This window comes from Neurospora hispaniola (genome assembly GCF_033458365.1).
Source record: "Neurospora hispaniola strain FGSC 10403 chromosome Unknown B0T23scaffold_6, whole genome shotgun sequence".
Classification (NCBI taxonomy): domain Eukaryota; kingdom Fungi; phylum Ascomycota; class Sordariomycetes; order Sordariales; family Sordariaceae; genus Neurospora; species Neurospora hispaniola.
In genome coordinates, this window is record NW_026944411.1 from 1,340,790 (window position 1) to 1,358,815 (window position 18,026).

The 18,026-nt window shown below is 51.7% G+C and overlaps 6 protein-coding genes across 6 annotated transcripts; 4 read left to right on the forward strand and 2 right to left on the reverse strand.

Annotated features, from left to right (window-relative positions):
* Positions 1-971: 971 nt before the first annotated feature.
* On the forward strand, positions 972-1,358 carry B0T23DRAFT_430523 (translocase of outer mitochondrial membrane subunit 5; the record flags this gene model as incomplete). The annotated part of the gene is made up of 3 exons (XM_062840252.1): positions 972-984; positions 1,121-1,222; positions 1,321-1,358. 3 exons carry the CDS (start codon positions 972-974, stop codon positions 1,356-1,358), a joined length of 153 nt encoding a protein of 50 aa, XP_062690713.1.
* A 735-nt stretch (positions 1,359-2,093) lies between these two features.
* B0T23DRAFT_190125 (nucleoporin complex subunit 54-domain-containing protein) lies at positions 2,094-3,691 on the reverse strand. Its single transcript, XM_062833207.1, has 4 exons — positions 3,357-3,691; positions 3,143-3,263; positions 2,357-3,000; positions 2,094-2,294 (listed from the first exon to the last, which is right to left on the reverse strand). Exons 1-4 carry the CDS (start codon positions 3,438-3,440, stop codon positions 2,181-2,183), a joined length of 963 nt encoding a protein of 320 aa, XP_062690714.1. The 5' UTR covers positions 3,441-3,691; the 3' UTR covers positions 2,094-2,180.
* Positions 3,692-3,944: 253 nt separating this feature from the next.
* On the forward strand, positions 3,945-5,526 carry B0T23DRAFT_384424 (NADH-ubiquinone oxidoreductase 20.8 kDa subunit). Its single transcript, XM_062837477.1, has 4 exons — positions 3,945-4,120; positions 4,244-4,471; positions 4,625-4,757; positions 4,952-5,526. Exons 1-4 carry the CDS (start codon positions 4,101-4,103, stop codon positions 5,120-5,122), a joined length of 552 nt encoding a protein of 183 aa, XP_062690715.1. The 5' UTR covers positions 3,945-4,100; the 3' UTR covers positions 5,123-5,526.
* A 2,695-nt stretch (positions 5,527-8,221) lies between these two features.
* B0T23DRAFT_430526 (uncharacterized protein) lies at positions 8,222-8,720 on the forward strand (the record flags this gene model as incomplete). The annotated part of the gene is made up of 2 exons (XM_062840253.1): positions 8,222-8,307; positions 8,624-8,720. 2 exons carry the CDS (start codon positions 8,222-8,224, stop codon positions 8,718-8,720), a joined length of 183 nt encoding a protein of 60 aa, XP_062690716.1.
* Positions 8,721-12,869: 4,149 nt separating this feature from the next.
* Positions 12,870-14,125, forward strand: B0T23DRAFT_190339 (CAP domain-containing protein). Its single transcript, XM_062833210.1, has 3 exons — positions 12,870-13,598; positions 13,653-13,975; positions 14,027-14,125. The coding sequence occupies exons 1-3, from the start codon at positions 12,991-12,993 to the stop codon at positions 14,092-14,094; spliced, it is 999 nt and encodes a 332-aa protein (XP_062690717.1). The 5' UTR covers positions 12,870-12,990; the 3' UTR covers positions 14,095-14,125.
* A 1,282-nt stretch (positions 14,126-15,407) lies between these two features.
* On the reverse strand, positions 15,408-17,531 carry B0T23DRAFT_190280 (longevity assurance proteins LAG1/LAC1). Its single transcript, XM_062833209.1, has 4 exons — positions 16,994-17,531; positions 16,604-16,917; positions 16,176-16,463; positions 15,408-16,107 (listed from the first exon to the last, which is right to left on the reverse strand). The coding sequence occupies exons 1-4, from the start codon at positions 17,277-17,279 to the stop codon at positions 15,466-15,468; spliced, it is 1,530 nt and encodes a 509-aa protein (XP_062690718.1). The 5' UTR covers positions 17,280-17,531; the 3' UTR covers positions 15,408-15,465.
* Positions 17,532-18,026: the final 495 nt, after the last annotated feature.

Here is an 18,026-nt window from a genome sequence, read left to right on the forward strand (position 1 = left end):
ATGGCCGGTTTATTACCACTAACAAAGCCACAAAGCGCAGATTAGAAAAAAAAACAAAAAGATTTGGGCCGGTCAGGACCGACACCCGTGATAGTGACTAACGTAATTGAGGAACTTTCGGCCGATCGAGTTTGGGTGACACATTGGAATGCGATTGGAGACAGGGACTTCATCCTAAAGTACCTTCTACTTTTGAAGGGGGCCGTCAAGGCCAATATCAACGACACACGCTGCAGTGGCTGGCACATGGGGGAAAGAACAGAGACGAAAGAGTACGGTGAGTGGTCGAATTGATAACGCATCTGGCTACGATGGGACGTTGAACTTGCCAGCATCGCCCAATCTCGTTCGTCATTCCTGTCGTCTGATTTAGGTTGAAAGTACTCGGCCAAGGAGGTTCTGTCGCTCCAGTTACTAGCTAAGAAAATCACCGGGCCAGATCTCGTCCTTCTTGTGGGGTACGGGGTAAGAGGTACAGGGTACATGCCGGGTGAGGATTGCCACTACCTAGCAGCGAAGATAGTCGGGTATTCTCGGGCCGACCGACGTCAGGGGTTACATGTTGAGGTTGCGCGGGACCTTTGGAGCTCAGGTTTCTACACTACAAGCGCTGGAGGTGGGCACCGCATCGACTGCCCTTGCCGTTCCCGATAAGCGCGTTGACTTTTGATAACAGCTGATAAGACAACGAACCTAGGCACGTACCTGCCTGCCTAAGCGAGCGAAATGAGGGGCGATTGGGATAGAACCGACATCCCTAGCGGCTGGACACTGCGGCGCGGAAAGCCGTTCTGAGGCATGGCGTCACTGCACTGGCCCGGCCGGCACCCCAAACATGCAGGGGATCCAAAATTTCAAGACGACCCATACATTCCCGTCACATCTTCCATTGCCCCATCGCATCGTCCCGCCAGCAGCCCAAATCGCGACCAGTCTACCAAAAGTAACATCAACGCGACTTCCATATCAAGATGTTCGGAGGATGTAAGTGCCGTCTTGATCGATTCAATTGGACTTTGACAGTCTTTTGCAGTCATTGAAAGGCAATCACACAAACAAATACACCACCACGACGTCGTCTCCATTTCACTGGTACTGACATTTATTTACTACTTCACAGTCCAGCCCCCTGCCCTCTCCCGCGAGGAGCTCCAGGCCGCCGAAGCCGAGGCCACCTTCACCATCCAACGTGCCGTGTTTACTGCCGTTGCTCTTTACCTCTGTTCGTCTACCTATCTACCGGCCTGTCCTCGCCAGCTTCTCTCGCTGCCCTACGTCAGGCTGGTTCTGAGCGCTAACAAGAGGAAAAAACCTATACAGCTCCCTTCGTTATCGACGCCGTTAGCAAGGTTCTCTAAGTATTTGTACTTAGACACAAATCACGAGCTGTATCAATGAGAGACGACGGCCTTATGGAAACAATTGCGTTGCACTAAACGGCCCGCCTGCGGTGCCTGAGCTCCGATGTCCCGACGCCGATAAGAACACGATATGGAATAATGATACCCATCTGGCGCGGACCTTTTTTCCTCTGATTGTGCGATGTGTCAAAACTCTCGGAATGAAGCAATTTCTCTTTTGGACTGGGATACTTCTAGGGACGCTGTGTGGACCTCCGTTGATGGCGGTAAACCGCACTCTCGCCGAATGGGGGTAGTGTGCTGGGCCGAAATTTCAGGCTTGAGACGGAGCGTGCCAAATGCTTTTGACAGCCGTCGAAGAGCTTGTACGTGGTTGTCCAACTCCTTTAGCTGTGCATTTCAAAATGATAATTCGACGACCTTGTATGGTATGCACAGAGCCCATCCACTTGAGACCCCAACCCATCACACCAAGTGTATATCAAAAATTGGGAACTTGAAGCTGTCTATGACAACCGCTTGCACGATACCCAAGCAAACAGCACAGTTTGAATATAGGAGGTTCGGTGCTATGGCCAAGAAAACTCCCTGCGAGCGTGATGTATTTCCTCCAGTGCCAGCCGCCAATTCCCACATAAACCACTGAACGCCAATACATGCTTTCTACAGTCGATCCTGTTCCGCTCCAGCCCAGCTTTTCCACATTAAAATCCCGTATCCGTGATCTTGCTTTTCTCAGTAAGCTCTCAAGCAGCCCCAGCAGACTCTCTGATCAGGTTTACGCCTCACACCATTGTCCAGCCACGAAGACTCTCGCCTTTACATGGGCGCCGGAGTGGGCTGATGCTCCTTCTCCCAGTCTTCATATTCCTTCCTGGCTTCCTCGACCTGCTGTTTGAGGTGCTGCAGTTGCTTCTCGTAGTCCTCGAGAATCTGCATCTCCAAGTTAGCATCAGGTTGACAATGTTGAAACCCGCCAAGCGAAAGAAACATACCTTCTTCGCTTTCGCCTCAACCTCCTCATCAAGTCCGTCGCTCTCTGCAAAACCCGGCTTGTTGATCTCATCTCTCAGATTATCCGCATATCCTCTCAAGATAATTAGCCTACTCCAGAGCTCCTCCATGCGCGCGCTCAGCGCCGGGTCCTGGATGTGCTTGTCGATCTTGGCCAGCTTCTGCTTGAGCTCGTCCTCGTCGCTGCTCAGCGCGTACCCCCTATTACGCAGCACCTGCACCCGCGACGCCAGCGCCAGGCACCGTTTGCTCAGCTCCGCGTGCCTCCTCTTCGCCTTGAGCGCGCGCACCGAGTGCTCGAGGTCGTGGCGCGACAGGATCTCGTCCAGACTGGCGTTGATTGCATGCAGCTTGTTATTGAACTCAGTGATCACGCGCCGCTGGAGAAGCAGGCGCGCAACGATAGCGGGGAAGCCGGCGCACAGCACGGGGATGTAGTTCGGCCCTGGCTTCTTCGCGAGAGCCTCTTCCCATTCCTTGGGGTCGTCGTTCGGTCCGGGCTGGTAGAGGGGAGCGGCGTGCTCATCGACCTTGTTGTAGAGGTACGTCTTAAAGGCGCAGTTGGGGTTGGTTGGGTCCCATTTCTGAGTAATGACTTGAATCTGCTCCGGGATCGGCTTTTGGTCTGCACGCAGTCGGAGGTTAGCAAACATTGTAAGGTTGTTATCCATCTTATGCTCGTGGTTTGGGAAAGATGACAAGTGAAGAATTCGACAACGGTAGGACATCAGAGAATGGTGTAACAGATAGCTACAGGCGCAACGTACAGGTCGTCTGGCTTCCGGGCTGCCATAGAGAGCTGCCCAACTGCGGGTTCTGGCTTGCCTGCGACTGGCCGAGGATGGAGGCAGTTGACTGTTGTTGTTGTTGCGGCTGCTGCTGTTGCTGCTGTATTAGGCCGACACGTCAGCGTTCAGCCCCATTCAAATTGTCACTGTTCCAAACAAAAACCCGACGGAAGATAGCAGAGGGATGGCTTACCGTTTGCCCGAACAACGAAGTGCCTGTCTGAGGAGCACCAAAAAGTGATTGGCCTGTCTGCTGGGCTGTACCGAATAAACTCATGGTGCCGGTAGTGTCGTATACTGGCGGAAATGGTAGCCTGAAGAGCGCAAGAAAGATGGCGCGTGCTGATGGAAACAACTGAAGCCCGCAAAAGAAAACAAAAGCAACAGTGGGGATTCGCGGCAGAAGTTGGATAAATTGGTCGACGAAACGCGCCCCCAGTCAAATCGTATTGACAGGCAATAGGCCCGCGTTGGTTGTAATAATCGAGATCGTCGTGATATCGGATACTGAGTCGGGAGACACGGTTGTCGCGGTTCGCAAAGCCGTCGTTGCTGGGCAATTCCTGTAGAAATTTACGGGGTTGTACGTAGACAGAGACGGCGCCCACTTCTGAATGGCTCTCTCTGCGCAGGCGTTGAGGAGGTCAAAGCTCCTCTGGTCACTTTACTGGCGCGTTGGGTTTGTTGCGGCTCACCGAGAGTAGACCGAGGTGGAGGTCACTGGAAGGTGAGGCCGCGGGCAGCAACGCCAAGAACCTGACCTTGGCCTTCACCAGCCAATCATGAGCAGGCAGCCGCGATCCACTCACAGCCAGGCCATTCGAGGATAGCCGGCAAGAGGTACGACACCATCATCAAGCTACCCGTCCTAAACCTGCCCACGAAGCCTCGACTTGTTGCCTTTGCGATCAACGACAGGCTCGCCTGAACCGACAGGATGGCTTCTCGGATTCCCCAGTATGTGACCCCCCGGCTTACGCCCAGCTGCAGGAGAGCAATTGGCGACTTGCGACAGCGACCCCATCATCACTACATATAGTCTGCCGATAAAGAGGGGCTGACCATCATCACAAATCACAGGTTCAACCAGCAGGTCCTTTACGACACCACCCCCTTGCCGGACTCGATTCCCAAGGTCAAGGAGCTCGGTGCCAGTTCTGCCCCGCTTATGTCGGCCGCCTACTTCATCGGAGCCCGGTGCCGCGATTACAACGATGATTTTATGCAGTGTAAGAACGAGAACCCTGGAAAGGGCGAGTTTGAGTGTTTGAAGGAGGGCCGAAGGGTTACCCGATGCGCCCGGAGCGTGTAAGTCAATCTACCTGTTTGCAGATTTGGTATTGGAATATAAGACAGACGGCGGGAGAGAAAGGAGAGAGTCATGTCGTGGATAATCAGTATGGGGAACACTGTGGAGACACTTTGGCTAACATGGATACGGGGGTCAAACCTCCATCGCAGTATCGCCGACATCAACAAGTCATGCCTGGAAGAGTTCCGCAAGCACTGGACATGCCTTGAGGACAACAACCAGCAGCTCTGGCAATGCCGACCTGCCGAATGGAAGCTGAACAAGTGTGTTTTTGAGAACTTGGTAAGTGACGGCCGGTATCCATTCATCACCAGCACAATCCACATGGGATTAGTGCATGACTCGAGCAGAGCCATGTTGGCATGCGCCCCGTCCATAAGCTCTACCTATTACTTTCTCGATATCATCATGACTCACCACAAGTTCGTCCCATAACTGTTGTGCGATAACTTACCAAGTCTCTTCCCACCACAAAGGGTCTCAAGAAGGAAATCCCCGACCAGCCCCCCAACGTCACACCCGTCCACCTCAGGAAGCAGATGATCTATGCGCATTGGCCCATCCCCCGTTCCGCCGAGCCTTTCGTTCCCCCAACACAGACTGGTGACAACAACAAGGCGCCAGCTGCCGCCTCGTCATCGTCGTAAGGGCAATTCAGGCAGGAGTGAAGGGGAAGAAGGGGAAGGGAAGCCCTGGCAGAACAACAGGACTAGCAGGAAGAACAGAACTGCAAGGAGAATATGCCAAGGGTGAAGATAATTCCCAGAAGGACGGTATGGTAATGATCATAACTTCTACATACCCTCTAGGACCATATGGTAAACATGAATAGACAATGCAAACCAAGCGGTTGAGGATAGAACTGGGCGTTGTCTGTGTAGGCTGGCATGTAATGTGTCAGGGCAGGGGGCGCTTCGAGTTGAACGGCAGCACACTGTACATACGTTTATCCACCTTCGTCATAACGGCCATAAAGACAACACTCACGGTTTATATGTCATCCGGCAGTATGATTAGGTATTCACTCAGGATCCACATGATAAGTCTCACGCTTCCAATGTTAGAATCACGGCTAGGTCACTCTCCCCCAGGCTGACACAAACGACAGGATTGACAACGAACTGACAGCTTGGTCGTACACATGACCTATTTTAATAACGCTTCCAAATATCTTTTAGAATGATACGCCGTATAATAGGCTCGAAATAGTCTTCTACACTACGTTTGACAGACATTCGATTCCACAAGAGAAGGGGATCGTTCTGCAAGTACTACCAGTACGAGTTCAACCGCGCAACTATTGCACACGACACGGTAAGCCCTTGCTCACATACTTCGGTCTTTTCCAGATTCCCTCAGGCAGCGCGGCGGTCTCACCTTATCGTGCCTGTGCCTGTGCCTGTGCCATCTTTAACCGGGCTTGCCCGACTTTGACTTTTGTTGCTGCCTTCTTCGTCTGACACAACGCCTGGGGTGGGTTACTTACCGCCATCACTACCTACCTCTAGGGTTCACCCAACACATCCCTCGAATGCTCGAGTGAGCCCTCAAAGCTTCTCCTACTCGATTCTTCCACTTGATGAGTCGTTCGTTGTATGGTGGTGCCAAAAGGCTACACCTCAGGGTTTCCAGGTTTCCTCCGGGTCTCACCTAGGTTTGAGTCTGACTAAGGAAAAGGGCAATATTATGACATCAACCTTGCTCACTCTTATCCGACAAGTGAGAAAACACCCTCTCAGGAATAACATCTTGGGGGGGTTATTGCATCACAAATTATTTGAGCCGCACAGAGAGACAGCGACCGAGCGCCGATGGTAAGGTAGGATAAGGCATGACAGTGCCGTGGCTTCAGGTTGGTGACTATGATGGGGCAGAGATAGACATTTGTATCGGGTTCCATGTGATCTTTGAAAAACAGACGAGAAACAAAAAGAGAAAAAAAAAAAAAAAAAAAATATTTTTATTCGGGTAGAAAATTACGAAAAAAAAAAAAAAGAAAGAAAAAGAGAGAAGCCATGGGGAGAGGAGCCTTTGAAACTGTGTTGTAGCTGCGAGCGATACATCTATGTAAGTGGTTGTAAGACATACCCATCTGCGACTGATCAGTGAGTACTTGCATGTTTCAATACGCGGCTGTATCCGGAGATAAGTGTTGTAAATTATCTCTCTAGACCCTCAGCTTCTCGGCATTTGGATTTGGGGTTTGGGGGCTTGTGATGCGTCCCATTTGTCCCGTCATCATCCAAGCCTGTCAAGTAATCATAGTGGTGAGCAAGTGAACATGTGGTGAGGGTTATGTGGTAGGGTAGAAATGGTGAGGAGGACAGGTTTATGCGAAGGGGAACGCTGGAAAGACAAAAAAGGACACAGAAAGTTGGGTGTTGATGAGTGGCTTTGTGGTTGATGAAAGAGGTAGAACTCTCGTTCTGTATACTTGTCTCCATTGCTATATTATCATGGATGTGGAGAGAGTAGAATGCGGTGGTATTGCAACAGACAAATGCAGGTATGGAAATGAAGCAAGTGAGAATATTTTCAGGTCTTCTTGAAGATACAAGCATCAGAGCCTCCTGATTCAGCCTCACACATATCTCCCAGCTCCTCTGCAATAGCTTTCTTCTTCAGCAAGTACTTAGTCCGGTCTCGCTGTGAGAGACTGAGAAACTGTTGCAACCAGAACCAGGCAAACCTCCGTTTTTGTTGATTGAAAGCAACCCGGAGATGAGGTACCAGCACCAATGTCCGTGTCAGCGTCAGTTCAATTGTCTTGCTCACTAGGTAGTCCTTGTGGTCTCGGGGAGGAGGGTAGGACACTGTCACTCGGTGACACCACGACATGACCCCATAGCGATATCAACCCTCAGTCCCATACAATAGTTGTTGAAGTTTGTTGAAAACCCACCACGACTACGTCATGGTAGTGGTTCCCTTTGACGTTGTAGTCCTCATCACTTACCTAGTCCTTTCATCATCGGTGCCTACGTAGATTTGACTTGACTGATGTCGTTTCTGGGGCTTCTATCTAATTTTGTGTCTCAAGATCCAGCAAATGAGCGATGACCTGGTCTTCTTGAGGGGCGTTGGTGTAGTCTGCTTTCCTGTTGCCTGTCACTCGTCAGTCATTCAGGTTTGTGCGCCCTGTAAGCTTGGGGAGAAAAGAGTTCCGCGGTGAAATACAAGGAACCCCTTCCACGTCCCCTTTTCTACCCCTTTTCAATTTCTACACAGAGATAAAAGACTTACGTGAGCTAAGAAAGGTAATCATCACCGGGAAAGATGTTACAAACCCCGGAAGGAATTGTATAGGTACCATCGCGCAAGTCTTGCTCTTTGCAGCCGTTTGGTAATGGCCTGCCTGTGTGTGAAATGTAAGCAGGTAAAGGGTAGACAGACAGGAATTGGGATTTCGGCAATGAAAGGCAAGTACATTAGATATGTCTGTCGCGTATACCATGGCAACATTGGCGGGGCACACTATAGGTTCTCAGAGTGGATGATATTGAAAGGACGCTCATGCAAAAGGATCTTGTTGCATACTTGCAACTCAAATTTCTCGGTTACCGCCAGAACAAAACTCTTGCTGGGCGGGTGGATGCAATTTTCAAGGTGGATAGCCTTCGAATTGTTCTCCATGAGGGCGTCGGAAAGGTGTTGATATGCAGGTCCTGCCAAACTATATTGAACTGCCAACACTGCGGTAGACGGACGCTTAACAACAGTATCAGCACTTGGGAGTTGCGCCTACCATGGCGAGAATGCGGTTCCCCTCCGCCAAGGGAATCAGCGACTGCAAGCATTCTATTGACTTCATTCTACTCAAGAAACATAAAGCGTAAGTGGCGGCTTCAGCATCGTCATAGTGGCTTTCTTGTATGTTCTCAGAAAGGTTTAAGTGAGGTTAATAGTCGCAGATTTCGCTTGTGTTTGAGGAGTTTAGAGACACTGTGTTTCGGGAGGAGATAGAGCGCCGCTTGGCATATATAAACATATGTTTCTTGATAGAGGGCAAGTTTGAATTCCCTGGCTGTATCACCGAATAAATACCAAGGCACAGCAGTCGTGCAATTCATGGTTATAGCCAAATATGGAGCATCGTGGCTCCTGAGTAGTGACAGTTCCTGCAGAATGCCGCTGAAACTCCTTTCCAGTTGGCTGTGGACTCTCACGCAGGTTGACACAACCCTTGCTCGAAACGGAGGTCCAAAGACCAAGTTTAGGAGACACGCCCTCGCAAAGACCCATTGAGTGTCTGTTCTCAGAAAGTCCTTGTTGAGGAACCGGGGAAGAGAACACATAGGCTGGCACCACAATTCAACCCAGAAGTCCGAACAGTAGCTGTAGTTTTCGATCTCGGTCCGTTTTCGTGGTTTATTTTCGTAGACTGTGCTCTCCATCAAAACAACCCACACAGTCTATTGGATTTGGATGTCGTCCTAAAGGCTCATCTGAAACCATTGCGGGGTGTTTTCGTGATTTTGCGAGCATCCGTCTGCCCGCCTTTAGTCTTGGAGGATCATGTGATGGTGTCAAGCCTGATACGAGTTGAGCTTTCGACATTCGCACTTGAAGGCCTCATCTCCGTTCTTGCATGAGCTGGAGTCGATTTCCACCTTTTCTTCCTCGAAGAATTCGGAGAAACTCATACAGATTGCGCATGGGTACCCAAGCACCTGGCCAAGGGCCTGTACATGTCTCCTGTGTTCTGGAACTTCCAAAACTCTCTGAGGGAAGATCAGATTCCACCACGCGCACAATGTACAAGACAGGATGAAGTTGGCATGGGCACAAGGACCCATTCCCCTAAAAACTACCTTCTTGCTGTGTCGAGGAGCCCAGAACACAACCCGGTTAAATGGGCGTCAGCTCATCGAATCTCCAGCCAATTGGCGGGCTCGGTTGAGGGGCGACAGAGAGATGAAACAACAAATCAGGAACAAGAGAAGCGCATCTGGAGCCGTGTGTTCCTCTTTCCAACTTGGGCAAGATTGGATGGTGGTTTGAAATGCCAACACAACCTCCGCGGGGAACGGGGGAAGGTTCCACGAAACGGACCCATACGTATCTGACTTCCGGATCGTCGACATCGAACGAGTGTGAGCATGAAGGGTCATGCAAGTTTGACAAAGTTGATGAGATGAGTGATTGTGAACAGGATGTGGAAAAGGCACGGGTAGATGTATGCTTGTTGAATATGGAAAAACTCGATCATCAATTGAATGCGTCCATTTTGTGTGTGACATAGGTATGGATTCGAGTGACGAAGACTGAAGGGAGTACTGATCTAGGCTTGACAGAGGGGGTTGGAAGAACAATCTAAGAGACGAGAAGAACCTGCAAAGGCGCGCGGGCACCCATTGCAGCCGCCTTTAACCCAGAACCGTATCAGGTACCGACACCCAAGTGGACGGAGAATGGACTCCTCAGCCTTGTCGTGTTGATTGTAGTCCGACGATCACAATATTATGCTAACATAAGTCGAGGGTATTCCACAGACTGAAGTCCAGAACAGAGGGGAACGGAGTAGGCACAGTTCCCATAAAGGGCTGCGGAGGTTGTTCGCGTGGATGTCGCATATGCAAGTCTGATGCTTCCTTCGAGGACCGAAGCATCCGAGCATGTTCAAAGCTGACTGCATGCATCAAGCGATGCAGTGCAGCATATGGACGCGCGACGCATATCCTGGATGCGAGAAGAAGTTAAGCCAGACTTGATGATGCCGTGAATTGGAAGGCGCCAAGAGCTGATGATTCAATGAGAAGTCAAGAACCCTTGCCGCGCTTTCTTTTCCGGCATTCATTCTCGCGGGTCCGTCCGCCTTGATTGTCGTGTATGTACATGAGTCTTGGTACGCACGTACACGGCTTTGGATGCCTGGTATTTTCCGTTGCAGATCAATCGCAATCTTTACCAAGAGCGGCGCATTTGCGCATAATGGTGGCCGGGGGATATTATAAGGTGGGTTTCACGGAAATCTGGGCTCCTTATGAAAACAAGCCCGTCACCACAGCAACAAGCAGAAAGATATCGAGGAGAAACGTCGCCCATTCGAGGAAAAGGAACGAGTTAGTCTGCATATTTGCGGGGTGGGGATACATCGAAATTAGCGCCGTTTCAGCGTAGATTGGGGCACCGATGTGCGGGTCGGGTGTTTGACGCCATCTTTTAAGTATATCCCTGTTCCCTTATGCCTCGTTCCCCTATCCACTACCGACACACCGCAGAGAGCCCCGCTTCTTCAGGTACCAAATTGACAGGATTGGATAATGACGACCGGGGCCAGGAACAACCACAACGGCCCAGGGGCGGCTCGTGGATCACCTCAGCCAAAGGCATGAACCACCTCGGGCCAGCAAGGGCCAACCCCGCGCCGCTGTCACACACTGAAGTGGTGTCCTGCGATGCGCTGAAGATTGAGTCGAGAACGAGTCTGTCCAGTAGGCCGCGTTGGAGGGAGTCTGGAGTGTCTGCCGTGGGTCAGGACGTCTCATGAAAACGAGCACAAGCGAACGGGACAGGCCAAAAACGGAGCGTCATCCGCATCGCCCAGAGACATGGGACGAACTGTGAGCGTGTAGCACCTTCGGGGAAGGCGAACCAATCAAGTACCGCCCCGGGTGAGCATCTTCTGTTGCATTTGGAAAAAGTCCATGTCTGGGGGATTCACCCTGGGATCAGAACATCTTCCTTTGTTGGGTAGGTATCGACCGACCACCTTCCTCGCTGACGACGGCCTAGAACTTCCATACCGTCGGTGTAATACCCACACCGCAGCTGCCATACGAGAATGGTCTTATAACGTAACCATCACAAGAAGCTAGGTACACCTGTGCTGCCATGACAAATGACGGACAATCTCTCACATTCAACGCCAGATGAGCAGACGGCAGTTGTAGTATATGAAGTCTTCTTTTGCCCCAGGCGCTGGGCAGTGACCACTTTGACCGGCTTCTTGGCTTTTCTCATCGGCCTGTGTGTGCCGATGACGGTTCTCGCGACTACGTGCCTTGTGTGGTGCCCGACATTGCATTTTCCATACTATTGTTGATGATCACTCTCGGTGGACCATCATATGATTGCCGTCACTTGTCAAAACTGATCACTGGTGACGTCTGTCCCATTTTGCGATCAAATTAACGCCCCGCAAAGGCCAGTAAGTACCCTGTACCCCCCTCGAACCCGTCACGGTGCCTGAAATCCGAAAACCCACTGCAGCGGCGGTTTGATCAAAGGGGGTCGACTCAGTCGAGTACCCGCCTAGTCAAACGGCCAGGACCAGCTTGCTGGGATTTGGTCATCGCGGTCACTAGTGCCAAGCCCGGCCCTCGCTTTACCCTAACACACGACGGCGCTCCTTCCGTCTTAATCCAGGGTCCCGTTCATTAGCTTCGTCGCCTTACCGGGGGTTGACGTGGTAGCAGGTCGATCCTTCCACACTTCCGCAACCCGTCTCTTTTCTTCTGCCTGCGCGCACACCCCCCCCCCCCCCCAGTTGGTACCCTTCCATTCACTTAAAACTTCCCTTCATCACCCCGCCTTCTCTTGTTTTCTCTCCCACGAGGATTTCCATCAGGCTCAGCTTGTTCGACGCTCGTCAACCAACTTCCGTTCACTCCTTTGAACCCACCGGCCTGGTATTTGCCCGCCTTACATTCCTTTCCCCCTCCACGCTCATTTCCGGTTTTCATCTTGGGGTGACGACGGCGTTGTCCTCTGAAACCTCCATCTTACCTTGATCCGACCTCGACCTCGTGCTTGTGGTGACCTTTCGTGGACCCCGATCGAGACGGCCTGCCAAGCAACCCTCTCTATCTCTCGACATTGTCACTCCCTCGACCTGATTGTCTTCTGAGTCGCCTTCTCGGAGAAAGAGAAACCAGCCGGCTGTTCGATTTCCGACAACCGACCCGGTTCTTGTCTCACCCACAGCTCACTTGAGTACACGATCACAATCGACGTCCTTGAAGGATATCGGTTATCGGTAACAGCAGCGCTGCCACCAGCTGGATCTGTCTACATAACTCCGTCCCCCCGGATCTTTCATCCATCAGCTCAAGGGCCCACCCGTTTGAGAAGAAAAGTAAACCTCGTCAACAACATCGACTACAACTGAAGGTACGTAACTGTTCAGCCCTGTCATACCCACCTTATTCTTTGTTTGGTGGTTCACCCCTCGTTCATCCCATGGCGCACAACTACGTTGTTCTTGCAAACAAAGACGGTCTCGCGTGATGTTCCTTACCCGCCCGAGGAAAGGGTCTCGCACGGGGAACATGGGGAAAACCAAATTACTTCCTCACCTCCATGAGGATGATTGCACTTTTCATTGGATTTTCCAACCTTCGTCCTTTTCACCAACTTTACGAACATCGCAACTGTCGATCCTTAACCTTCACTTCACCACGATCTTTATTTCTTCTTTTCTGGGCCGTTAAATCTGTCCCAGTAACCTCTTGCACTTGTCTAACTCCATATCACCACAGACTCATATTTTTCAAGCGATCCGACATCTGCGAAAATGAAGAGCTCTCTGATTCTCGCCGCCTCTGGCGCTCTCATGGCCTCGGCCAGCCCCATTCTCCAGGATAGACGCGTCCACTTCACCACCAAGGTTGTTGAGGAGTGGGTTACCGTTACCGTCACTGCGGGAGGCGTGCCTTTTGCTACCGTCAACGCCTTCCATGAGCATGGCCCTGGCCGCCCGGTGTACTCTGCGCATCCTCAGGAAGCTTCTGCGGCCACGGTCCAGCCGACTAGCCAGGCTCCCGCCCCGGTGCCCACCCCTTCTTCCAGCAGCATTGTCGTCGTTGCCCCGCCCCCTGCTCCGGAGACTACTTCGTCTACCGTCATCATTGTTCCGGTTAGCTCCAGCACTCAGCAGCCCGCGCCGACTACTGCGCCTGCTGTCGTTGCTGCACCTCCTGCTACCACTAGCACCATGCAGGAACGTGCTACTACCAAAGTAGACTCTCCCGCTGCCCCTAGCGGTAGCGACTACGCCAGCACGCTTCTCTATCACCACAACATCCACCGCAGCAACCACTCTGCTGGTGCTATGACTTGGGGAGAGACCTATGCCAACTATGCTCAGCAAGCTGCGGCCTCATGCGTATTCCAGCATGACCTGTAAGATATTCCCAGACCATGCTTTTAATTTTAATTGTACTGACAAACCATAAGGACTCCCGGCGGTGGTGGTTATGGTCAAAACATTGCCATGTGGGGCTCTTCCGACAAGCAGACCGTTCAAGATGTCGGCGCTGTCAAAGCCGGTGCTCAGGCCACAACTAACATGTGGTATAACGGGGAGCTTTCCCTTTGGCCTGCCTCCGACTATGGAAAGGCGAACCCGGACATGTCTAACTTCGAGGGCTGGGGTCATTTCTCTCAGCTCGTTTGGAAGGAGTCCAAGGAGCTTGGCTGCTTTACCCAGTTCTGTCCTCAGGGTACCATGAGCTCGCAGATGGACGTCTGGTACACTGTCTGCAACTATTATCCTGCCGGTAAGTTTTATCGATCCAAGAGCAACGAAAAGTCACTAACACTCTTCCCAGGCAACATGGGCGGTGAATACGGCAAGAACGTTTCCCCTCCCCTCAACGAGGCTCTCGTCGTTGCTTAAATGCACCCCAAAGACTTGCATTTTCGCAGGCAGGGGTGATACGAGGGCTTCTTCGCTCTGGCTACACCGTGGCTACACTCCCCGCCACAGCTCCAGCTGTAGTATGGTGCGCACATGTACACAGAACCCCGTTAACGACATCTTTGTTTCGATATACTTCCCATACGCCTGGGGCGCGCAAATCATGATCGGTTTTCCTTTGCTTGGAGAGGTCTGTATCTACATCGGCAGTTGCGCAAACCAGCATGCATCGTCCAGTTATGGCAACACCTTTTGCCTTCATTAGCAACGCTGAAACGCTACACATCTGGATTCTTACGACGACATGACATTTCTGTTTCAGAAAGAAAACAAAGACTACCAAAAGGCTATCATGGGAAACATCTGGAGACAAAGGGACCGGTATCATGGCGGTATCTGCATCATTTTCTTTCTTTGGGTGTTGAATGTTATTGGCTAGCTGCGTCAGCTGACTGAAACATTCTTCTTTACCCTGGTTCACTTCTTGAACATTTATCTCTCCATGTTGTACGTAAGAAAGCTTCGATTCGTTTTTGATTCCTCTGGACATCGGATTTCATCCGGTTATCTATATGGCTTGGGGTTATACCTTTGTTCACTTCAGGAGTTCACTCCAAGACCCGAAAGTGTTTTTAAGGAGGATTGCTTGGTTCGGTAGATATTGCTGTGCATGGTGCAGTTGCATGTTGGTTTCGGGGTTACCTGACTACGTGTCGCTGAAGGCATCATGGGGTTTTTGGAGCTGGGACCGCAAGTTCCTCATCCAGTAGACACAGTCACTAATACAGACCAAGTTCACATACCGTATCGACTGCCCAGGTTGCCCTGAGAATGATTCGCAAGGGATGATGCTTCATAAACAAGTTTCACTTCGACCCTGAACGCCTGCCCGCATCCTACTCCTCTGCTCTATAAAGTTACCCTCGAACCTTTTTTTCTCTTTTTCCCTTTCCTCATCTCTAGTCCCATAGGCCCGAACCATCAGTTATATCATAAAGTAACTATTTCATTTCATTCCTCTTCTTATCCCGATTGCCCAACTGCCCAAAGGTGCCCGTTCTATGGTCCCAAAACAAAAAGAAAAAGAAAACAAAGAAGCTTTTCTAGGTAGGCGCTTAGGTTCTTTTCAGGTAATTGTAGTACTTATGGATAAAGAGAACCCTTTCTTTCTTCTCGTGCTTCCAACAAGAGTCTGTCCTTCCCTTATCCGATGCGTAGCGACCAAGAGAGAATGAAGTCGGCCACTCCACTACCCGGACGTTCATCTAGGAACGTTCGACAACGAGGATGACACGACGACTACGGTGACATCGACATGTACCATATCCTATCTTGTTTATGCGAGCCCCTTTACTCAACCTGCTTCTCACACCCAATCCGTCCGAGCAATTCCTTCCGATCACTATGACCAGGCAGACTCACACCCGTGGCAGTCACTCCGCCGACGCCGTTACCGGCACGTCTTCTCTCCGCCCAGTTCTTGAGGTCAAGCTCATCAACACCCACCTCCTCCGCCAGCGCTTGAGCCTCCTCGTAAACAAACTCAGTTTCATCCTCGTCATCCTCTGCATCAACATCCTCACAACCTTCGTCATCACTGCGCGTATCATCAGCTCCTTCGCCCCTGAGCACGCGTAGAGCCACGCGGATGATGAGTGAAAACCACATGATGGTCAACGCCTGCAAGAAGAGCAGCATCGAGAGGAAGGTCCACTTGACCGTGTCATCATAGCACACCAGTCCGTCGGGGTTCCAGAGCGGCTCGAGCAGGTAGAGAGCGCCTTTGTCAGCGGGCGGCTGGAAGGGACCCTTCAGGTTTCCGGGAGCACCGGAGAAGCAGCCGTACGGTATGATGGAGGTCGTGTGAGCGTAGACGGAGTAGCAGACCGTCAGATACAAAACATGGCGGGCGACGAACCAGGAAACCATGAAGACTACGAACATGAAGTCGCAGGCGCTGGAGTGGCCGAGGTATTTGAGGCACTTGGCGAGCTGGAAATGGGGAACGATGTGAGTATTTGGGATGCGCGGTATTGGTGGTAGGGAGGAAGTAGACCTACCGGAAGGAACAAATCTACAACGTCCATCAGGACAAGGATAAGGTTGCCCACGCGGGTGTGGCCGTATCTGTAAGAGGCGTAGATGAGGCAGATGGTGATGATGTGATGCGTAAACATCTGCCAATGGTCCTTTCTGCGCTCCTCAATGTTGATGACCAAGATTTGCTGCAGCCAAAAGGCAAGCTGGGCAAGCATGTATCCCTTCATAATCCCGGTGAGCTCGCGGTTGGGCCAGTTCGTCCAGAGCTCTCGGAGGTTGAAGAAGTGCGGTGATTGCCAATAGATGTACTATATAAGAAAAAAAAAACATGGCTTGTCAGTCCCCAAACTTATGTGTTCACCCGGATCGCCCCGGAAAGAAACGGCGGGCGGCAACGAGGCGACCGAGTGGCTGGCACCATGGCATGGCAAGGAGAAAGAAAACATACGAGACCGAGAGTCCAGAAGACGCTGTAGTAGATCAGGAGCCAAGCCTGTTCGCTAAACCTGGTGATGTCCTTCCTCTTGGAAATGCCCTTGGACTTTGCGTACGGCGCGAACAAGTATTCCAGCGTGGCGGCGCGGAGGCCGGTAAAGAGAATGATGCAGAAGAAGATGAGGAAGCCGTCATCCTTGCCGAGGCCGTATTGTCCGGTCGTTGGGTTGTAGTACGAGAGCGTGAAGTACTTTCCGGTGTGGGAGCGGGCGCGAGGCATACATCCATGGGCGAGGAAGAGGAGGGCAAGGAGGTTGAAAGCGAAGCCTGCATGGAAGAGAAGTTAGTGTTTTGCGTCCTGACTAGAGAGTGTCTTTGTTGCTCTAGGGAAATGTTCACATACCGATCTGATTCTCAACGAACCAGCGCGTCAGCTGTTTCAGAGGGCCCTCTCCCTTCCTCTTGACGCGACGAACAAGAACGATGTTTTCGTTGCGCTGCATGTAGAGGGGACCATTCATATTCTTGGGGTTGCCAGACTTCTCGCGTTTGACAGTCCTCCGCTGAGGTGGGAGAGCTGCGCTGCTGCTGCTGGTAATTCCGGAGGAGGGAACGGAGGATGTCGCGGTATTCCGCCTCATTCGTGAGTCGGGGCCATTGCTGGAGCTTTGGGTATGGGAATCGCCCATGATCAAGCTGGGAGCTGGCGACGGCGCGCCAATTGGTTCGCTGCCGGGTAAACAACTGAAGAGCAGTGGACTGATGAACCCTGAAAGCGGAGGCGGCAGTGGAGCTGAACGCAGCTTTCAGAAGCTCAACAATGGAGCAGATTCGACGAGATTCTTGGTGACGAATACAGCGCAGGTCGGGGAAGCACTGAGTCGAGTGATCGAGTTCGCAAGGTGGGCGACCAGAGGAACAGAGCTGGATCCAGAGATGCGGGCGGAGGAGGGGATTCCCTGTTTTGTCGAAGAACTATGCGCTGTGTTGCACAGTGAGATAGCGAATGCGATACAAGCAACCACAAAGAGACACTATTGTCGCCGCCAGCGTGTCTGGTGATATAGCGAATGTGAAGAGGAGGAAAAAAGTTGGGACAGCGCGAGGAAGGATGGTCAAGGAAGAAGGTATGGACAGCTAGATGAGAGCAGGACGAGCCCCGAGGAGGAGTGCTGGGCTAGGCGTGATGTGGATCAAGGAAGGTCAACCTTAACAATACGAATCACCCAATGTTTGGCGATTTTAAAGAGGGAAGAGGAGGAAAAAGAAGACTGCGCACATGAAACGAGGGACGGGAACAGGGTCGCCTCGTCTGTCACCGAAGAGGGGAGGGGGGGGGGGGGGGGGGGGGCAGAGAGGGGGGGGCTAGGCGTTCGTAGTCTCTTTTGGCAATGCTACAACTCTAAAAGCGGCAATGAACACCGCGAAGACACCAC